Below are 16,996 nucleotides of genomic sequence, written 5' to 3'. Positions count from 1 at the left end.
GCAGGGGAGGGTCAGAGAGAGAGGGGGATACAAAATCTGAAAGAGGCTCCAGGCTCTGAGCTAGCTGTCAGCACAGAGCCTGACGCGGAGCTCGAACCCACGAACTGCGAGATCATGACCTGAGCCGAAGTCAGACGCTTAACCGACTGAGCCACCCAGGCACCCCGAGAATTTTTTTAATGCAAATTTTTAAATTAATTTTTAAAATTTACATCCAAGTTAGTTAGCATATAGTGCAACAATGATTTCAAGAGTAGATTCCTTAATGCCCCCCACATATCCAGCCCATCCCCTCCCACAACCCCTCCAATAACCCTGTTTGTTCTCCATATTTAAAAGTCTTTTATGTTTTTGTCCTCCTCCCTGTTTATATATTACTTTTGCTTCCCTTCCCTTATGTTCATGTGTTTTGTATCTTAAAGTCCTCATAGGAGTGAAGTCATATATTTGTCTTTCTCTGATGGACTAATTTCACTTATCATGATACCCTCTAGTTCCATCCACATAGTTGCAAATGGTAAGATTTCATTCTTCTTGATTGCTGAGTAATAGTCCATTGTTCATATGTACCACATCTTCTTTTTTTTTTTTTTTTTTTTTACAAATAGTTTATTGTCAAATTAGTTTTTACATAACACTCAGTGCTCATCCCCAAAGGTGTCCTCCTCCATGCCATCCCCCCCTCCCCCCCACATCCATCAGTCCTCAGTTTTTGTCAGCATTCAAGAGTCTCTCATGGTTTGCCTCTCTCCCTTTCCCCCACCATTTCCACCCTTCTTCTCCCCCTTGGTCCTCCGTCAAGTTCCTCCTAATCCTCCTATACGTGCAAACATATGGTATTTGTCCTTCTCTGCCTGACTTATTTCGCTCAGCATAACACCCTCAAGGTCCATCCATGTTGCTACACATGGCCAGATTTCATTGTTTCTCATTGCCATGTAGTATTCCATGGTATAGATAAACCACATCTTCTTGATCCATTCGTCTGTTGATGGACACTTAGGCTCTTTCCATGTTTTAGCTATTGTGGAGAGTGCTGCTATGAACATTGGGGTACATGTGCTCCTATGCCTCAGCATTTCTGTATCCCTTGGGTAAATTCCTAGCAGTGCTATTGCTTGTACCACATCTTCTTTATCCATTCATCTGTCGATGGACATTTGGGCTCTTTCCATACTTTGGCTATTGTCGATAGTGCTGCTATAAACATTGGAGTGCATGTGCCCCTTCAAATCAGCACACCTGTATCCCTTGGATAAATACCTTGTAGTGCAATTGCTGGGTCATAGGGTAGTGCTATTTTTAATTTTCTGAGGAACATCCATACTGTTTTCCAGAGTGGCCGCACCAGTTTGCATTCCCACCAGCAGTGCAAAAGAGATCCTTTTTCTCCACATCCTCACCAGCATCTGTTGTTTCCTGACTTGTTGATTTTAGTCATTCTGACGGGTGTGAGGTGGTATCTTATTGTGGTTTTGATTTGTATTTCCCTGATGATGAGTGATGTTGAGCATTTTTTTGTGGGTCTGTTGACCATCTGGATGTCGTCTTTGGAGAAGTGTCTGTCCATGTCTTCGGCCCATTTCTTCACTGGATTATTTGTTTTTTGGGTGTTGAGTTTGATAAGTTCTTTATAGATTTAGGGTACCAGCCCTTTATCTGATATGTCGTTTGCAAATATTTTCTCCCATTCTGTCGTTTGCCTTTTGTTTTGCTGATTGTTTCCTTTGCTGTGCAGAAGCTTTTTATTTTGATGAGGTCTCAATAGTTTATTTTTGCTTTCATTCCCTTGCCTCTGGAGACATGTTAAGAAGTTGCTGCAGCCAAGGTCAAAGAGGTTGCTTTCTCCTTGAGGATTTTGACGGCTTCCTGTCTTACATTTAGGTCTTTCATCCATTTGAGTTTATTTTTGTGTATGGTATAAGAAAGTGATACAGGTTCATTTTTCTGCATGTTGCTGTCCCGTTTTCCCAGCACCACTTGCTGAAGAGACTGTCTTTATTCCATTGAATATTCTTTCTTGCTTTGTCAAAGATGAGTTGGCCATATGTTTGTGGGTCCATTTCTGGGTTCTCTATTCTGTTCCATTGATCTGAGTGTTCTTGTGCCAGTACCATACTGTCTTGATGATTACAGCTTTGTAATATAGCTTGAAGTCTGGAATTGTGATCTTGCCTGCTTTGGTTTTCTTTTTTCAAGATTGCTTTGGCTATTCGGAATCTTTTGTGGTTCCATACAAATTTTAGGATTGTTTGTTTAGCTCTGTGAAGAATGCTGGTGTTATTTTGATAGCGATTGCATTGAATATGTAGATTGCTTCAGGTAGTATTGACATTTTAACAATATTTGTTCATTCTAGTCAGGAACATGGAATATTTTTCCATTTTTTTGTGTCTTCAATTTCCTTCATCAGCTTTCTAGTTTTCAGTGTATAGATTTTTCACCTCTTTGGTTATGTTTATTCCTAGGTATTGTATGGTTTTTGGTGCAGTTGTAAATGGGATTGATTTCTTGATTTCTCTTTCTGTTGCTTCATTGTTGATGGATAGGAATGCAACCGATTTCTGTGCATTGATTTTATATCCTGCCACTTTGCTGAATTTCTGGATCAGTTCCAGCAGTTTTTGGTGGAATCTTTTCCATATAGAGTATCATGTCGTCTGCAAAGAGTGAAAGTTTGACCTCCTCCTGGCTGATTTGGATGCCTTTTAATTCTTTGTGTTGTCTGATTGCTGAGGCTAAGCCTTCCAATATTATGTTGAATAACAGTGATGAGGGTGGACATCCCTGTCTTATTCCTGACCTTAGGGGGCAAGCTCTCAGTTTTTCCCCATTGAGGATAATATTAGCTTTGGGTCTTTCATATATGGCTTTTATGATCTCGAGGTATGATCCTTCTATCCTTACTTTCTTAAGGGTTGTTATCAAGAAAGGATACTGTATTTTGTCAAATGCCTTCTCTGCATCTGTTGAAAGGATCATGTAGTTCTTGTCCTTTCTTGTATTGATATGATGAATCATACTGATTGTTTTGCAGATATTGAACCAGCCTTGCATCCCAGGTATAAATCCCACTTGGTTGTGGTGAATAAATTTTTTTTTTATGTATTGTTGGATCCTCTTGTTGAGGATTTTTGAGGGACTCTTGAAACTGTTGGTAAATGTTGGCTTTTGTTGTTGTTGTTGTTGTGATTAAAAGTTCCTATGGCTTTCATCTAGGACTCAGAGAGGTGCCTAACTTCCAAAAGGTGAAGAACCCAGTGTCTCACCTTCAGCCCAGTAAAGTGGGTATGATGCCCCTCTCCTGGCCCCCCTTCATCCCACCCATTCATTCATATACTCATGCATTCAACTGATATGAACTGGGCTGTGTGTTAGTGCTAGAGTGCCAGCCCTTGTGAATGTCACACTCTAGCAGGAAGACAATGCACAGCCAAGCTGAATGCTGATCTGATTTCGGCTAGTGATCAGCCTGTGAGGAAAGACACAACAGAGTAAGTTTATGGAGAATGGGAGACCACAAAATATTGTAGGTGAGTGGTCAGGGAGGGTTGCTCAGTGGAGGTCATCTCTTTGCAAGACTCTGCAGAGATCTGTGGGAAGTGTTCCAAGCAGTGGGAACAGCATGTTCAAAGTCCCTGAGGCAGTAATGAGTTTGTCCTGTTTGAAAAACTCAGTATGCTAGTTTTATCATGTATGTGAACAAGGGAGGGTGGCAAGTCAGAGAGGAAGGGATCAGATCATGAAGGATATTATAGGCTATGGTGAAGGATTTGGATTGTAAGTATGATGAGAAACAATCAGAGGATTTTACATTTTTTTAATTAAAAATTTTTTTATGTTTATTTTTGAGAGAGACAGACAGAGCGTGAGTGAGTGAGGGGCAGAGAGAGAGGGAGACAAAGAATCCGAAGCAGGCTCCAGGCTCAGCTGACAGCACAGAGCTGGATGCAGCGGGGCTCAAAATCATGGACCATGAGATCATGACTGACCTGAGCCAAAGTCGGAGGCTTAACTGACTGAGCCACCTAGGCACCCCTTTAATTTTTTTTTAATGTTTATTTTTGAGAGGACAGAGACAGAGAGACAGAGTGCAAGTGGTGGAGGGGCAGAGAGGGAGGGAGACACAGAATCTGAAGCAGGCTCCAGGCTCTGTCAGCACAGAGCTGGATGCAGCGGGGCTCAAAATCATGGACCATGAGATCATGACTGACCTGAGCCTGAGACCTGAGCCCTGAGGCTGTCAGCACAGGGCTAGAGGTGGGGCTTGAACTCAAGAACTGCAGGATCATGACCTGAGCAGAAGTCTGTTGCTTAACGGACTGAGTCATCCAGGCACCACCACCGCCCCCCTTTTTTTAATGTTGATCAGAGGATTTTGAACCAGGAAGTGCTTATTATTTCCCAGGTTTGCCATCCCAGCTACTTCCATGCTTTCTCTGGGACTTTGGGCAAGTTATTTATCTACCTAATTAGCTTACTTTCTGCATCTGTTAATTGGAAATAATAATGTTGCTGATCTCAAAAAGTTGGTTTAAAGAGGATTAATACTCATAAAGAGTGGCGTATTAAATAGTGCCTGGCCCCTGGTATTCATTCAATCAGTATTACCTATTATTTTAACCCTCTGCCCCCTATAATAGATGTTTAATCTGCTCATGGCTGAAATTTTCTCCCTTTTTCTTTCTACAACCCCCCAGGCATTCAGCCTCAGAGGAGTCAGAGTGGCCTGTCCACACAGCAGACAAGGGAGGAGAGCCCTGGGTGTCCGGCTCCTGACTGCTCTGTGGAAAGCTCTAGATAGTCAGTGGGGGATTTTCTCACTTTCCCTTTCTTTTTCTTTAAATGGGGGGGGGGCAGTGGAAAGTGTAAAAAGCCTAGAAATCTCCCCTCCCTAGCATTCAGGATTCACATTCAAATACTTTTGTTGACAAGAGGCACTGGGGAGCCTGGGTGGTTCAGTCAGTTTAGCGTCCAACTTTGGCTCAGGTCATGATCTCACAGTTTGTGAGTTTGAGCCACACACCAGGCTCTCTTCTGTCAGCACAGAGCCTGGTTCAGATCTTCTGTCCCCCTTTCTCTGTCCCTCTCCCACTCATGCTCTCTCTCTCTCTAAAAAAATAAACATTAAAAAAAAAAAAAGAGGCTCAGCACTTGGGGATAAGTTAGGCTCCAAATGACAAGGTGGTTCATAAATCCTTTGTCCTTTTGTCTGATGAGGCCATAGTGGTTTGGCGCTCTGCCCGGGCACCCTCACTCCCATTGTGCACGGGCGGGGCAAAGTGTTTCTGGCCAGAGCCCTCTCCCTTTCCTTTGGTCAGCATCTTGGGGGACAGGGGTTCCTCTGTGGCGGGCAGCTCCAGGGTCTGCTCCCAGCATGGATGAAAGGTACCTTTTCCTGTCTGAGCCCGAGGACTGCCCAGGCCTGTAACAAACGTTTTCAGCGAGGCTGTGGCTGGCTGCCCTCTCTGATAGCCGGCACATCCCAGACTTCTTGTGTGACACAGACGCTGAGCCCTAGCTGGACTCCAGCGTTTCCACTTACAGTGGGAGAGATGGCACTTCCTGGTGTTGAAAAACCCAGGGCTCCCGCTGGGTGGAGATGGTGGGCAGAGGGAGATTTCTGTGCATCAGGGAAGCTCTCTTTCCCTGCGCCTCAGTTCCAAGAAGGGACATGCCTGCCTAGATGCCATGATGTTGTTTCAACAGACTATAGTGACAAGAGTGTCACTTCCTTTTTCAAATCCCCTCTGCCTCTTCTGCTCATGTCTGAGGGCTGTTTCTCCTAGTACTTGAATTATGCTACACACATTTCATTTAGTTGTGTTAGAGATTTAGGAATCCCATCTTTATCAAGTTGCTTAATTCACCCTGTGCTACAAGAATGAAAAAGCACGTATTTTCTAAATACTTAGCCATAAAACCTGGCCAGGGGAAGAGTGGCCTGATGCCATAGCCATGATGGTGTGGGCCTTCAACTTGAAATCAGATAGGTCTGGGGCCATTTTAGGTCCAAGATAGCATGATGAACCAAGTCAGGGTTTTATTTATCTTTATCTAAAGGCTAAAATAAACTGCATACTCTCAGACCACCCTGACTCCTGCAATGTGCTCCCTTCTACCCTGTGGGTGTCTGGGGTTTGTAATGCGCGTTGGTGAGGGTCAGTTGCAGCTGCCTTTCTGCATCTTAACCACTGAATTTAGAACCATGGTGTTTTCAGGGCTGAGGTCTCCCATAGCTGCATGTATAAATCCTCTGGGAGCTTTAAAAAAATAAGAATTCCTGGGCTCACTCAGGAGATTCCTGCTCAACAGGGATGAGGTGAGACCCAGGAATTTGTAATTAAATTTGTTATTAACCAACCCCCACCTCCCAGCTCTGGTCCCAGAAGCAGAAGGAAGGACATCTCAAAGGCAGCAGGGTGAAATGTGCCCAAAAGAAGGGGAGAAGCAGGGAGGAAAGAAGAGGAGAGAGAAGGAAAGCCCTGACTTGGTCACCACACCAGCAACAAAAGTGGACAGGCATGTGTGCTAGTCCAATTGGGGACTGTTGCAGTTACTGAGATGACATGCTTTATGTCTTGATTATGTAGCTTTGTGGTAGGTCTTAAAACCAGGGAGTGTAGACCCTGTGCGTTTCCACAGAGATTTTAGAATCAGGTTGTGAAATTCTACCAAAAAAGAAAAAAAAAAATTCCCAAGCGATGCGGAGACTCAGCTAGGTGAGAACCCATGACCACCCCTCCTCCAACCCTGATATTCTGTGATTGCAGATTCCTTCCCACTTCAGATGTATTTGTACAGCTGTGTCTGTATCTCTGTGTTCTCTAGGTTGGACTTTTCAGAAATGTAGAGCCATTTTCGCTGTTGAGCTCTATTCCAGGGATGCCTGCTTGGTCACATCGGGACTCGTTGTCTCGCCCTCTTGAGCAGGAGGCCATATGCCCCTCCGTGGTGTTAGCAACACGGCACCCTCAGTTCCAGCCCAAACCACAACAGCTTCCCGGTCACCATCTGCTCCAGGTAGCGCCATTCCTGCAAAGACCCGGTTTCCTTTCATGTGTCATCAGAACAAGTCTGGTTTCCTGAGTTGACTCCTCAGCCCTGGGCATGCCTGCGGCCCTCCACTTGCCCACCCACCCCCACCTTGTCCTTGAATGTCAGCCTTTCTGTGAGGAGCAGGAGTAGCCGCTTCCTCCAGGCAGCCCCTATCTCATTGGCACGGAGTGTTTGGTGGTCTGCCGACTTCACCGGCCGCATGTTGGTGTTTGGAGGGATTTTTGTAGAAGTCCTAAGTCTTAATGGCCACCTGGAAGTGCTCACATCGTTGCTGGCCTGTGGCCTGCAGGCGCACCCCGGCTTCCCCGGGCAGATCCGATGCCCCCTCAGTCGGACTTCGCACCTGCGGGTGTGTCCCTGCTTGGGAAGCGCACTCACACCCTTCCTCTGTCTCACTGATGCTCAGTTCTGCCTGGTTGACAGGAGGGCACCGTGGGGCCGCCCGTTTAATGGATGGGGTGGATGAGGCAGGAGGGGTCAGTGGCTTTCACACAGCCGGGCCCGAGCACAGACCCTGACAGCCGGGGTCACCGTCTGTCCTCCTGGCCTCTGGCTGTGTAACAAGTCCCCACCACTCTGCCAGGCACACCTAAAGGCCCTCATTCTTGTGGTTTACTTTCTCGTGGCTGCTGGCCTCCTTTCAGGCTTCCCTGGCGGCTGCGGAGGCAGAGACTCCTGTCAGGGGAGCCAGACACACGTTCTTAGCATGTGAGCCCAGGATTAGGGAGGATTTTCTTCAGCAGGTCTTTGTTGCAGTGATGTCAAAATTGGCTTTTAATAAGATAGACTCTAGAGGCGAAGGGGCGGCCTTCCCTCCCCGGGTACTAGGTCTGTCTGGGGGGAGGCTGTGGCTCTGCCTGAGGCCACACAGGCGTATCAGGACCGCAGGCTGGGGCAGGTTCCTGGACCCAAGTCAGCACCGTGGGGCCTGTCCCATCCTGCATGAGCCTCACACCGTAACCCTACGGGCAGCAACACTGGGCTCTCCGGGAGAACGCAGTTCAAATGGTCACTCTCTGAATTAGAAACACATGTTGGGCTCAGAAAGCCATCCACTGCCAAGAGTGATCTTTCCAGAATGAGCAAAATGCTGTCCAGTCTGTTACAACTTTGTAATAAATGCGTATGCATTGGAAACACCTGGCATGAGGTGGGCGAGCCAGGGCTGGGAAATGACTCCACCCTGGACAGCTTTCTTCTGTCTGGCTTGGTTGTGAGGTGACAGGATGTCTTGGAGCAGTCGGCTCTCCCAGCAGGCATGGGCCTACTCACCAGGGAGATCAGTGGCAGATATTTGGCCCAAGGGGAATATTTGTTCATTCTTTTCCCTCTCCCTTCCACTCGGTGTGATAAGACTGGGTGTTGAGGGAGTGATGGACATAAAAGTCGTCACCATCTCTGCGTACCAGCATTACCCTATTTGGCCCCAGAATGACAATTATTTTTGGCAGAATTAGGGTGCCTAAGGCAATGGCTGGTAGGAATTAGGGTGTGGCCCATGGTGCCTGATCTCCTTCCAGCCTTCATTCATTCACTACACGCTTAAATGTCAGCAGTGTCATGTGCCAGGCCCTGTGACAAACCCTGGGGACAAAAGATCGTTAAGATGTGTCCTCAACTGCTCATCATCCAGCATGACAGGAACAATACTAAAAACTGAAGGAGCCCTCAGAGGTTCAAAGGGCTTCAGGGTTTGGAGGCAGGATTATTGAAGCTCAGTTGGGCAGATCCACGATGGCTTCCCAGTGGTGGTCATCTCAGAACCGGGACTTCGGTGAGGGTGCCGGAAGAGGCTCTTCTAGCAAGTGTAAACATTGAATGCGAAGGCGTGTGGGCGGGGAAGCTCAGAGGAGGGCTGGGCACCAGTGAGGACAGAGGCTGCCGGGGGAGGAGATGGAGCAGGTGACAGGGATTCAGGATGTCAGAAGGGATTTGATCGGATTTGATTTATTTATTTATTTTTATTTATTTTTATTTATTTCTAGGAGAGAGAGAGACAGCGTGAGCAGGGGAGGGTCAGAGAGAGAGGGAGTCACAGACTGAAACAGGCTCCAGGCTCTGAGCTGGCAGTCAGCACAGAGCCCGACGCGGGGCCCGAACCCACGAACCGTGAGATCATGACCCAAGCGAAAGTCGGACGCTTAACCGACTAAGCCACCCAGGCGCCCCTTGATTGGATTTTATAAACATTGGAAAATGGTTTCAGATTTTTGAGGAGAGGGAGGGAGGGAGAGAGAATAAATGAATATGACTGAGCACCTGGATGTGGGGACCGGGAGAACAGTGGTGGCTTTCAGAGAAAGAGCGTTGGTTTGGAGGGTGTGGAAGGAACACGTAAGGAAAGACGGACCAAGGTGAGGGGCTGGTACTTTGCCGATTGCGGTCCATTGAGGACGGAGGAAAAGTGTTTACTTGTAAATTTTGGATGGAGACACATCGACTTGTGCTAAAGAGCAGGAGCCGTGGGGGCAAGGAAAGAGGCCTCAGGGAGTGGACGGGTCAGTCCCCCAGAGGGAAGGCAGGCCGCCGGGAGGAAGGGCTCTGAGCCAGGGGCTCCCTGTGAGGAGGAGGGGAGGGAGGACCGACCCGGAGCGCGGGAAGGCGTGCTTGCTCCCGAGGGCAAGGGTAGACGCAGGCTCTCGGTGAGGGTCTCCTGCAGTTATGTTTCATAAAATATAAAATAGTACAGAGAGGTTTATAATAAAACCAGCCCCCTGTCCCCACCTGTCCCTGACGTTTCTAGCTCCCCAGAGAGCCACGGGCAATTCTTTTCACTGTTTCCCCCTGAAATTTACTCTGTTTCTAAATTGATTTATTACTTTTAGATCTCTCTCCATACAGATATTATATATATATATAGTATTTAGACATTATCCTGTAGCAGCTGTAGGCGTTAGTTTATATATCTCCTCTGCTTCTCCTCCTCCCCAACTCCCACTAGAATTCACCACAAAAATCAGTAGCCAATATTTTTTTAAAAATTTTTTAATGTTTATTTATCCTTGAGAGAGTGAGAGAGACAGAGAATGAGCAGAGAAGGAGCAGAGTGAGAGAGGGACACAGAATCTGAAACAGGCTCCAGGCTCTAAGCTGTCAGCACAGAGTCCGAGGCGGGGCTCGAACCCATGAGCCGTGAGATCATGACCTGAGCCGAAGTCGGATGCTCAACCGACTGGGCCACCCAGGCGCCCCGCCAATATTTATGCCGTTATGAGCTAAATAGCTCAATATAGTTGAATATAATTATGTTGCTTTTTGTTTTGCTTTTCTGTGAATTAGTAGTAGTGTTGTATTATTATCTGCTAGATCTTATGTATCTATTTTGGATTCTTCTTACCCTAGGACACCCCTACCATATAAGTTTCTATTCTATAAAAAAGTATCAGATCTTCAGATCTTTTTTTTTTTTTTTTTTTTTTTTTAAATTCATGACCTCCCTTCTGGAGTTCTCTCTCTGATCCAATCCGGACTGCTTATTCTCTGGACTTGCTAAGGGCAAGTGAAAGTTCCTTCACTACCATCCTAGAAATTTCTTGAACCTCTCTCCTGTCATGGACTTTCTTTTCTTTTTATGTTTCTTTTTTTCTTTTTTTTTAATTTTTTTTTTAATGTTTTATTTATTTCTAGGAGAGAGAGAGAGACAGCGTGAGCAGGGGAGGGTCAGAGAGAGAAGGAGTCACAGACTGAAACGGGCTCCAGGCTCCGAGCTGGCAGCCAGCACAGGGCCCGACGCGGGGCTCGAACCCACGAACCGCGAGATCATGACCTAAGCGAAAGTCAGACGCTTAACCGACTAAGCCACCCAGGCGCCCCATATGTTTCTTTTTTTCATAGTTTACTTGTTTCAGTGGATTATGTTTTCTAAGCTTTTTAAGAAAAGGGGCCTGAGGGTGTCTGGGTGGCACAGTCTGTTGAGCATCTGACTCTTGGTTTTGGCTCAGGTCATAATCTAGTGGTTTGTGAGTTTAAGCCACACATCCAGCTCTGTGCTGACACCACAGAGCCTGCTTGGGATTCTCTCTCTCCCTCTCTCTCTGCCCCTCCCCTGCTTGCTCTCACTCTCTCAAAACAAAAAATGAGCTTTAAAAAATAAAAAAGGGGGGGCCTGATAGTTTTTTGTTTTTTATTTTATTTGTTTAAATGTTTTTATTTATTTCTGAGAGAGAGAGACGCAGCATGAGCAGGGGAAGGTCAGAGAGAGAGGGAGATACAGAATCTGAAGCAGGCTCCAGGCTCTGAGCTGGCAGTCAGCATAGAGCCCGATGGGGGCTCGAACCCACAAACCATGAGATCATGACCTGAGCTGGAGTCAGACGCTTAACCAACTGAGCCACCGAAGTGCCCCTTGTTTGTTTTTTAAATATTCCATGTCTGAAAATATCTATTCTTGAATCACAATTGATGGAAATTTTGGTTGGGTATAGAATTCAAGGTTAACAATTTTTTCCCTCAAAATTTGAAGATCTTGTTGTTCTCTTGTCTTCTAGTTTCTACTACTGTTGTTGACAAACCTGATGATGCCCTTTGAAGTCACATTTTCATTTTTTCCCTGAAAGCTTGTAGGATCTCCTCTTTTCCTCAGTGTTCTGAATTATGTCTTGGTTTAGGTCTTTTATTCAATGATTGTGCTGAAGTAAAATTACGTGTATGTGTGAGTATTTGATAACTCTTGCCTTACCACCTCATCATCCTATGTCCCAATTTTTCTGATTTTTTTTCAGGAAAGATTTCTGGATTGACCCTTAAATTTCTTATGATTTCCTTCCTATTGTCCATCGTTTTGTCTTCTTGTCTTACCTTTTTTTTTTTTTTTTAAGTTCTTTCTTCCTTCTTTGCTTCTTTCCTTCCTTCCTCCCTCCCTTTCTTCCTTTCAAGAGAGAGACAGTGCAAGTGGGAGGGGCAGAGAGAGAGGGAGAGAGAGAATCCCGAGCAGGCTCTGGACTACTAGCGCATGAAACCCATGAATGGTGAGATCATGACTTGAGCCAAAGTCGCACGCTCAACCAACTGAAGACATGCAGGTGCCCCTGATTATGCCTTTGTTATACCAATCTATTCTTGCATCTTGGACTGTGTCTTTTGTTTGAGGGTTTTACATCTTTATTTTTCTTGCATTGTGTGTTTCCTCAGAGTTCCTTTTCATTAGTAGGTTGGATGGCTTGTTTTAGTCTTTCTTATCAGAGGCTTTCCTTGGACATCAAGCGATCTTGACTGTGGTTCATATTTGAAGCTGAGGCACTGGTAAGATTTTATGCTGGTGGATTTCTTATAGGGTCACTTTGAAGATTCTCCCTATCCCTGACCTAAGCTATAAATAAGTGTCCTGGGTGCTGAGCAGGAAAAGGGGGGTGGGAGCTTCTTAATTCAGTGTGTAGACTTTGAGATTCCATGTTCTCGCGCTCCTGTCCTCCACTGTGGCTGGTGTCCACATGCCTGTAGTCCGTCTGCCTCAGTGTCTGTCTGTCCCAGCCCTTCTCAACGGCTCTTCTAAAGAGAATTAAGGCCTGATGCTGTTCTACTGAACCATGTGAATTCTCTTCTCTGCATCTAGGTGTAAGCTCTGTTTTATCTTTGGGACGACGGAAGAAGTGGTGAATCATTCTCTTTAGGGCTTAATCCTCTCATGGAGCACCAGTCAGGAAAGGCTGTTTGAGAAAGAGCCTCCCTTGGGGGTGGGGGGCGGGTGAGCAATCTGGCTCTATGGTGGAAGGGGAGCACGTTTATGATGACCATAGTTACCTTCGTGAGTTTTAAAACTAGACAGTGGGTTAAAACGCAATCACTGATTTTGTCTGGATATAATTGTATAGCTTTGGAACCTGGACACACTGCAGGCACCATACAGACTGAGGAAGTCGTTGGGGATTTGGCTTTTGAGGCTGGTATCTACCAGTCCCAGTTATTTTTAGAGGCCTGGTGGGCCCTCAGGAAGCCTTCCTGGAAGGCTCGTTCCAGGAACGTATTCATAGGAGGAAGGTGTGGCAGCTTCCTGGCTGTCACAGCGCCATCCCGTGAGGGCAGGGAAGTATGAATCAGAAACTTCTTCCCGTGGAAATCCCCTTAGTTGGTGATCTTAGGGCTGTGGCAAGAGGCACGGGTGTTTCTGTGCCTGATGCAGAGGTGGCTTGAACGCCCTGATACCTGCTGGGGTCACTGGGGCATCTGCTGCTCTTAGCAGGGCCCCAGCTTATGAAGCCATCCCTAGTGACCCCGAGACTAAGAACATTCAGTGGTTGGGGTCAGCAGGTCCCTTTCAGTAATTTGTGACACACTCATGGTATCATCATGATGAAATCAGAAGTTTCCATGCTGGGGTCAAGAAGGGCGCTGTTTTGGAGAACTCCAAGTACTCCGTAGAAACAGAGGCTGAAACCCTCCCCCGGCCCTGCCCCTGGGCAGGGGGTCCCCGCAGATCTGCTCATCGGCTCCTGGATGACCTGAGGGCAGCTTGACCTGTGGCCCCCTTCTGAAGCAGTGAGGCTTGCTGTCCCCATGCTGTGGTGGCCGCTCTGTGCTGCCCTAGGGCAGTGCCTAGGACCCTGTTGATGCTTCGGGGACAGCCACCAAGCACCCATCTTCACAGGGGGCCCTGCCCATCAAGACTGCCAGAGGCATCTGTGGCTGAGCAGTCAAGTCTGAGGTTTTTTTTTTTTTTTTTTTTTTAATTTTTTTAATGTTTTATTTATTTCTAGGAGAGAGAGACAGCGTGAGCAGGGGAGGGTCAGAGAGAGAGGGAGTCACAGACTGAAACAGGCTCCAGGCTCTGAGCTGGCAGTCAGCACAGAGCCCGATGCGGGGCTCGAACCCACGAACCGCGAGATCATGGCCTAAGCGAAAGTCGGACGCTTAACCGACTAAGCCACCCAGGCGCCCCAAGTCTGAGGTTTTTAACACTGCATTTCTCTCCACTTTCCCAACGGCCAGCGGAGGAACCGTCAGAAGCCCTGGAGCCCCCACCCCGAGGTAAGGCCCCACAGGTGCCTGGAAAGCCCTCCCTCCCAGGGCTGGTGGAGGCCCCCACGGAAGCCTCTCATCCCAAGCCAACCCCTCTGCCGAGACCCAGTGCTCCCTCACTTCCTGAAGACTCTGGAAGACATCTGCCCATAGGCCAGCAGCCTGTCCTACCCCAGAGACCTCTGCAGCCCCTGCCCCCACCAGCATGGCCACGCTGGTCGGGGATGCCCTTCCTGCCTGGTTCCACTGGAGTCATTATGGAGACTGGAGAGGCCGGGCCTCCAGGGAGGATGGGCGTGTCAGGGCGGGGCCTGCCCCAAGGAGTGGATGGCCAGACGGGGCAGGAGCCCATCCCCAGCGTGGAGGGCTTTGCAGGAGCACCAGGTAAGGCCCCCCTGGGGCAGCGGTGACACTATATGGAGGGACAGCCTGAGCCTTGGGGGGTCTGCTGTAGGGTCTTTCTGGGTGCGAGTTCCCACGGCTGGCAGACAGGCAGGGTCAAGGCCGGGAACACAAGGAGGCACAAGGGGACACATCTGCCCTCAGCAGTTCTTCCTTTGTTGCTGCTCAGCCACCCCGAGCTGCAGGGATCCACTGTGCCCCCCCAAGTGTGCCTTTCCCAGGAGGACACGCAGTAGGGATGTTTATATTCAAGCTGTTTGTTCATTTGTCTGCCCATGCACGCTTCCCCCCCCTCCCATCCGTACCTCACTCTTCCAGCCTCACTTTCTGCTCCTAGCCCCCCGGGCAGCTTGCCCTGAGGGACCTTCTCGGCTCTGGGAAGAAGGGGCTAGTGGGGGAGCAGACCCAGTGGGGGTACAGGTGTGCCCGTTTCTGGGAGGACAGCTTGGAGGGGGTACACTTGCTCTAGGACTAGTTACAGGAACAGTGTGAGGAGCAGGGAGAAAGAGGGGCTTCTGTTTGATGTCCCACTCCCGTCTTGTTTTTCAGGATACCCCCGCTCACTTCCTGTGGCCTCCCCAGGTACGTGTGGTGGGAGACCCTGGTGGGAGGCTGGTTCTCCTCGCGGCCTCCTCCCTCTGGGCTGTTGGCATGGGTGGGGGCCCAGCCCAGCTCCTTTGCACCCACCAGCTGAGGGCCAGACCTCTGTGGACGGGACTGAGGCCCCTGCCACGATTTGCTCCCCTGAGAGGGTCTGAGTCATGCCGGAGATGAGGACTTTTCCCTCACACATCTTTCCTGTCCCTGGAGGTTGCGGGGAGGCTCACGGGCTGGGTCTCTGCCTGGTGGGGCCGTGCCCAGCTTCCCATTCCCCACCCCCTGGCTGCCCTGAGTCCCCGACATTCACATATGCAGTGTCACATGGTCTCACATGTCCACTCCCAGCCACTGCTGGTTCCTCTGCTCACTGTCCCCGCCCCCGACCCAACAAGGACTGGCCTGGCCCTCAGTGCTGTGCACCTTGAGGTTGCCTCTCCAGACTGGCACACCCCGACCTCTATGAACACTTCATGTCCTCTCTGCTCCAGGGGCTCCAGTGCCTTCTCTGGTGTCTTTCTCTGCGGGGCTCACCCAGAAGCCTTTCCCCAGCGATGGGGGTGTCGTCCTCTTTAACAAAGTGCTGGTAAACGATGGGGACGTGTACAACCCCAACACCGGTGAGTGCTGAGGCTGTGCACAGCCTCCACATGCCTGCGGCCCCCGTCCTGTGTGCAGGGGGGGGGGGGGGCGCCACGCACGAGATGCCTGAGCAGCTGTGGGTACATGAGGGACCAGTTGGCTCCTGTTGCTCTTCCCCGATTTGTGGGGTTTTATGAAGAAGTTTCTGGCTGCCAGGCTGCAGGGTGGGTGGGTGAGTGTGCAGGGACATTTTCTAGTCATGAGATCAGCATACCAGTCCTCGGCACTGTTGTTGGGCTCTCTCTGCCCACCAGTTACTGTCCCCTGGCCGCTCCTCGCTGTCCTCCAAGCCCCCGGAGAGGGTCTTCCTCAGTATCTATTGTCCCAACACCCTGCGACAGGACAGGTGAGAGCCCACCCCTGCGTTGCCTCCTTCGGAAGCTTGTGGCTCATGAAGAGCCAAAAAGAGTATTAAAGTATTCCTTCCGGAAGGGGCTGGACTGGGTCGTGGGAGCTCCTGCTTTGGAACAGAACCACTTTGGCTATGGGCTGGGGGCCTGCCTGCAGCATCGGTCGAGTTGCCAGCTGGTGAGGACAGAGGTCTCCCTGGCTTCCTGTGGTGCCGGCTTCCTCCTCCCGCCCCACCTGAGCCTGGGCTTCTGTCCACCTTTGTCCCCGGGGACAAAGAATGGGAGCTTTCTTCCCGAAAGGCCGGACATAGGCATCCTGTCTCCTCTATAAGGGGAAGGCGTATCAGGGCCCCACTTCCATCAGGGAAGCACAGCTCCAGGCTGGGGTGAGGCCGGGCCCAGGCAGCCTTTCCCGGGTAGCTCACAGGGCTGGAGAGGCCCGTCTCTGAGCCCATCAGACGGCAGCGTGCTGGGGTGCCCCTGAGGAGCTGCACGGGTGTGGGGGCAGGAGGTGGTCAGGCAGGTTCCAAGGAGGCAGATGGAACAGAGTTCCCTCGCAGCAGAGATTTCAGCCCTCACTCTTGTGTCTGCCCTGCCTGGCCACCATGTAGCTAAATCCCACTGTCCCTAGGACAAGGGTTAGGTTTTAGTGAGCATAGAAGTTACCTGCAGAACTTGGGGTCCAACCGGAGTCACAGTCAGGGCTCTACCTTTGTTTGTTTACCCTGTTCTCCAGACCCGGAGGCAGGCTGGGCAGTACCTTTGCTTTCAAAGACCTTCACTTTCTCCACAAGCCCAGGTCCCCCCCTGGGGCCCTCACCCCGCACTGCCTGGGTGGTAGAGACAGCTTGTCCACCTTGATGGGTCGGTCAGTGACCTTTGCCAGCAGGGATGGTGACTGACACCTCTTTCACATCTGGAGACACACAGCCCAGAACTGTTTTCTCTTGTCCAACATGTCCCCAGCAAATTCCGGGTGACCCTGAGTGAGG

At 49.3% G+C, this 16,996-nt stretch overlaps 1 protein-coding gene across 1 annotated transcript in view; it reads left to right on the top strand.

Annotated features, from left to right (window-relative positions):
- EMILIN2 (elastin microfibril interfacer 2) overlaps positions 1-16,996 on the top strand; it is a 56,191-nt gene that overhangs the window by 37,099 nt on the left and 2,096 nt on the right. Inside the window, exons 5-7 of the mRNA XM_039243200.1 lie at positions 13,984-14,397; positions 14,965-14,997; positions 15,504-15,632. Of these exons, the coding sequence (XP_039099131.1) occupies positions 13,984-14,397; positions 14,965-14,997; positions 15,504-15,632 (576 nt within the window). The remainder of the gene's footprint in view (positions 1-13,983; positions 14,398-14,964; positions 14,998-15,503; positions 15,633-16,996) is intronic.

This window comes from Hyaena hyaena, unplaced genomic scaffold (genome assembly GCF_003009895.1).
Source record: "Hyaena hyaena isolate Hyena2069 unplaced genomic scaffold, ASM300989v1 scaffold_222, whole genome shotgun sequence".
In the NCBI taxonomy this organism is placed as follows: Eukaryota; Metazoa; Chordata; class Mammalia; order Carnivora; family Hyaenidae; genus Hyaena; species Hyaena hyaena.
Note: the sequence above shows the minus strand (reverse complement) of the source record. Positions and strands in the feature narration are given on the sequence as shown.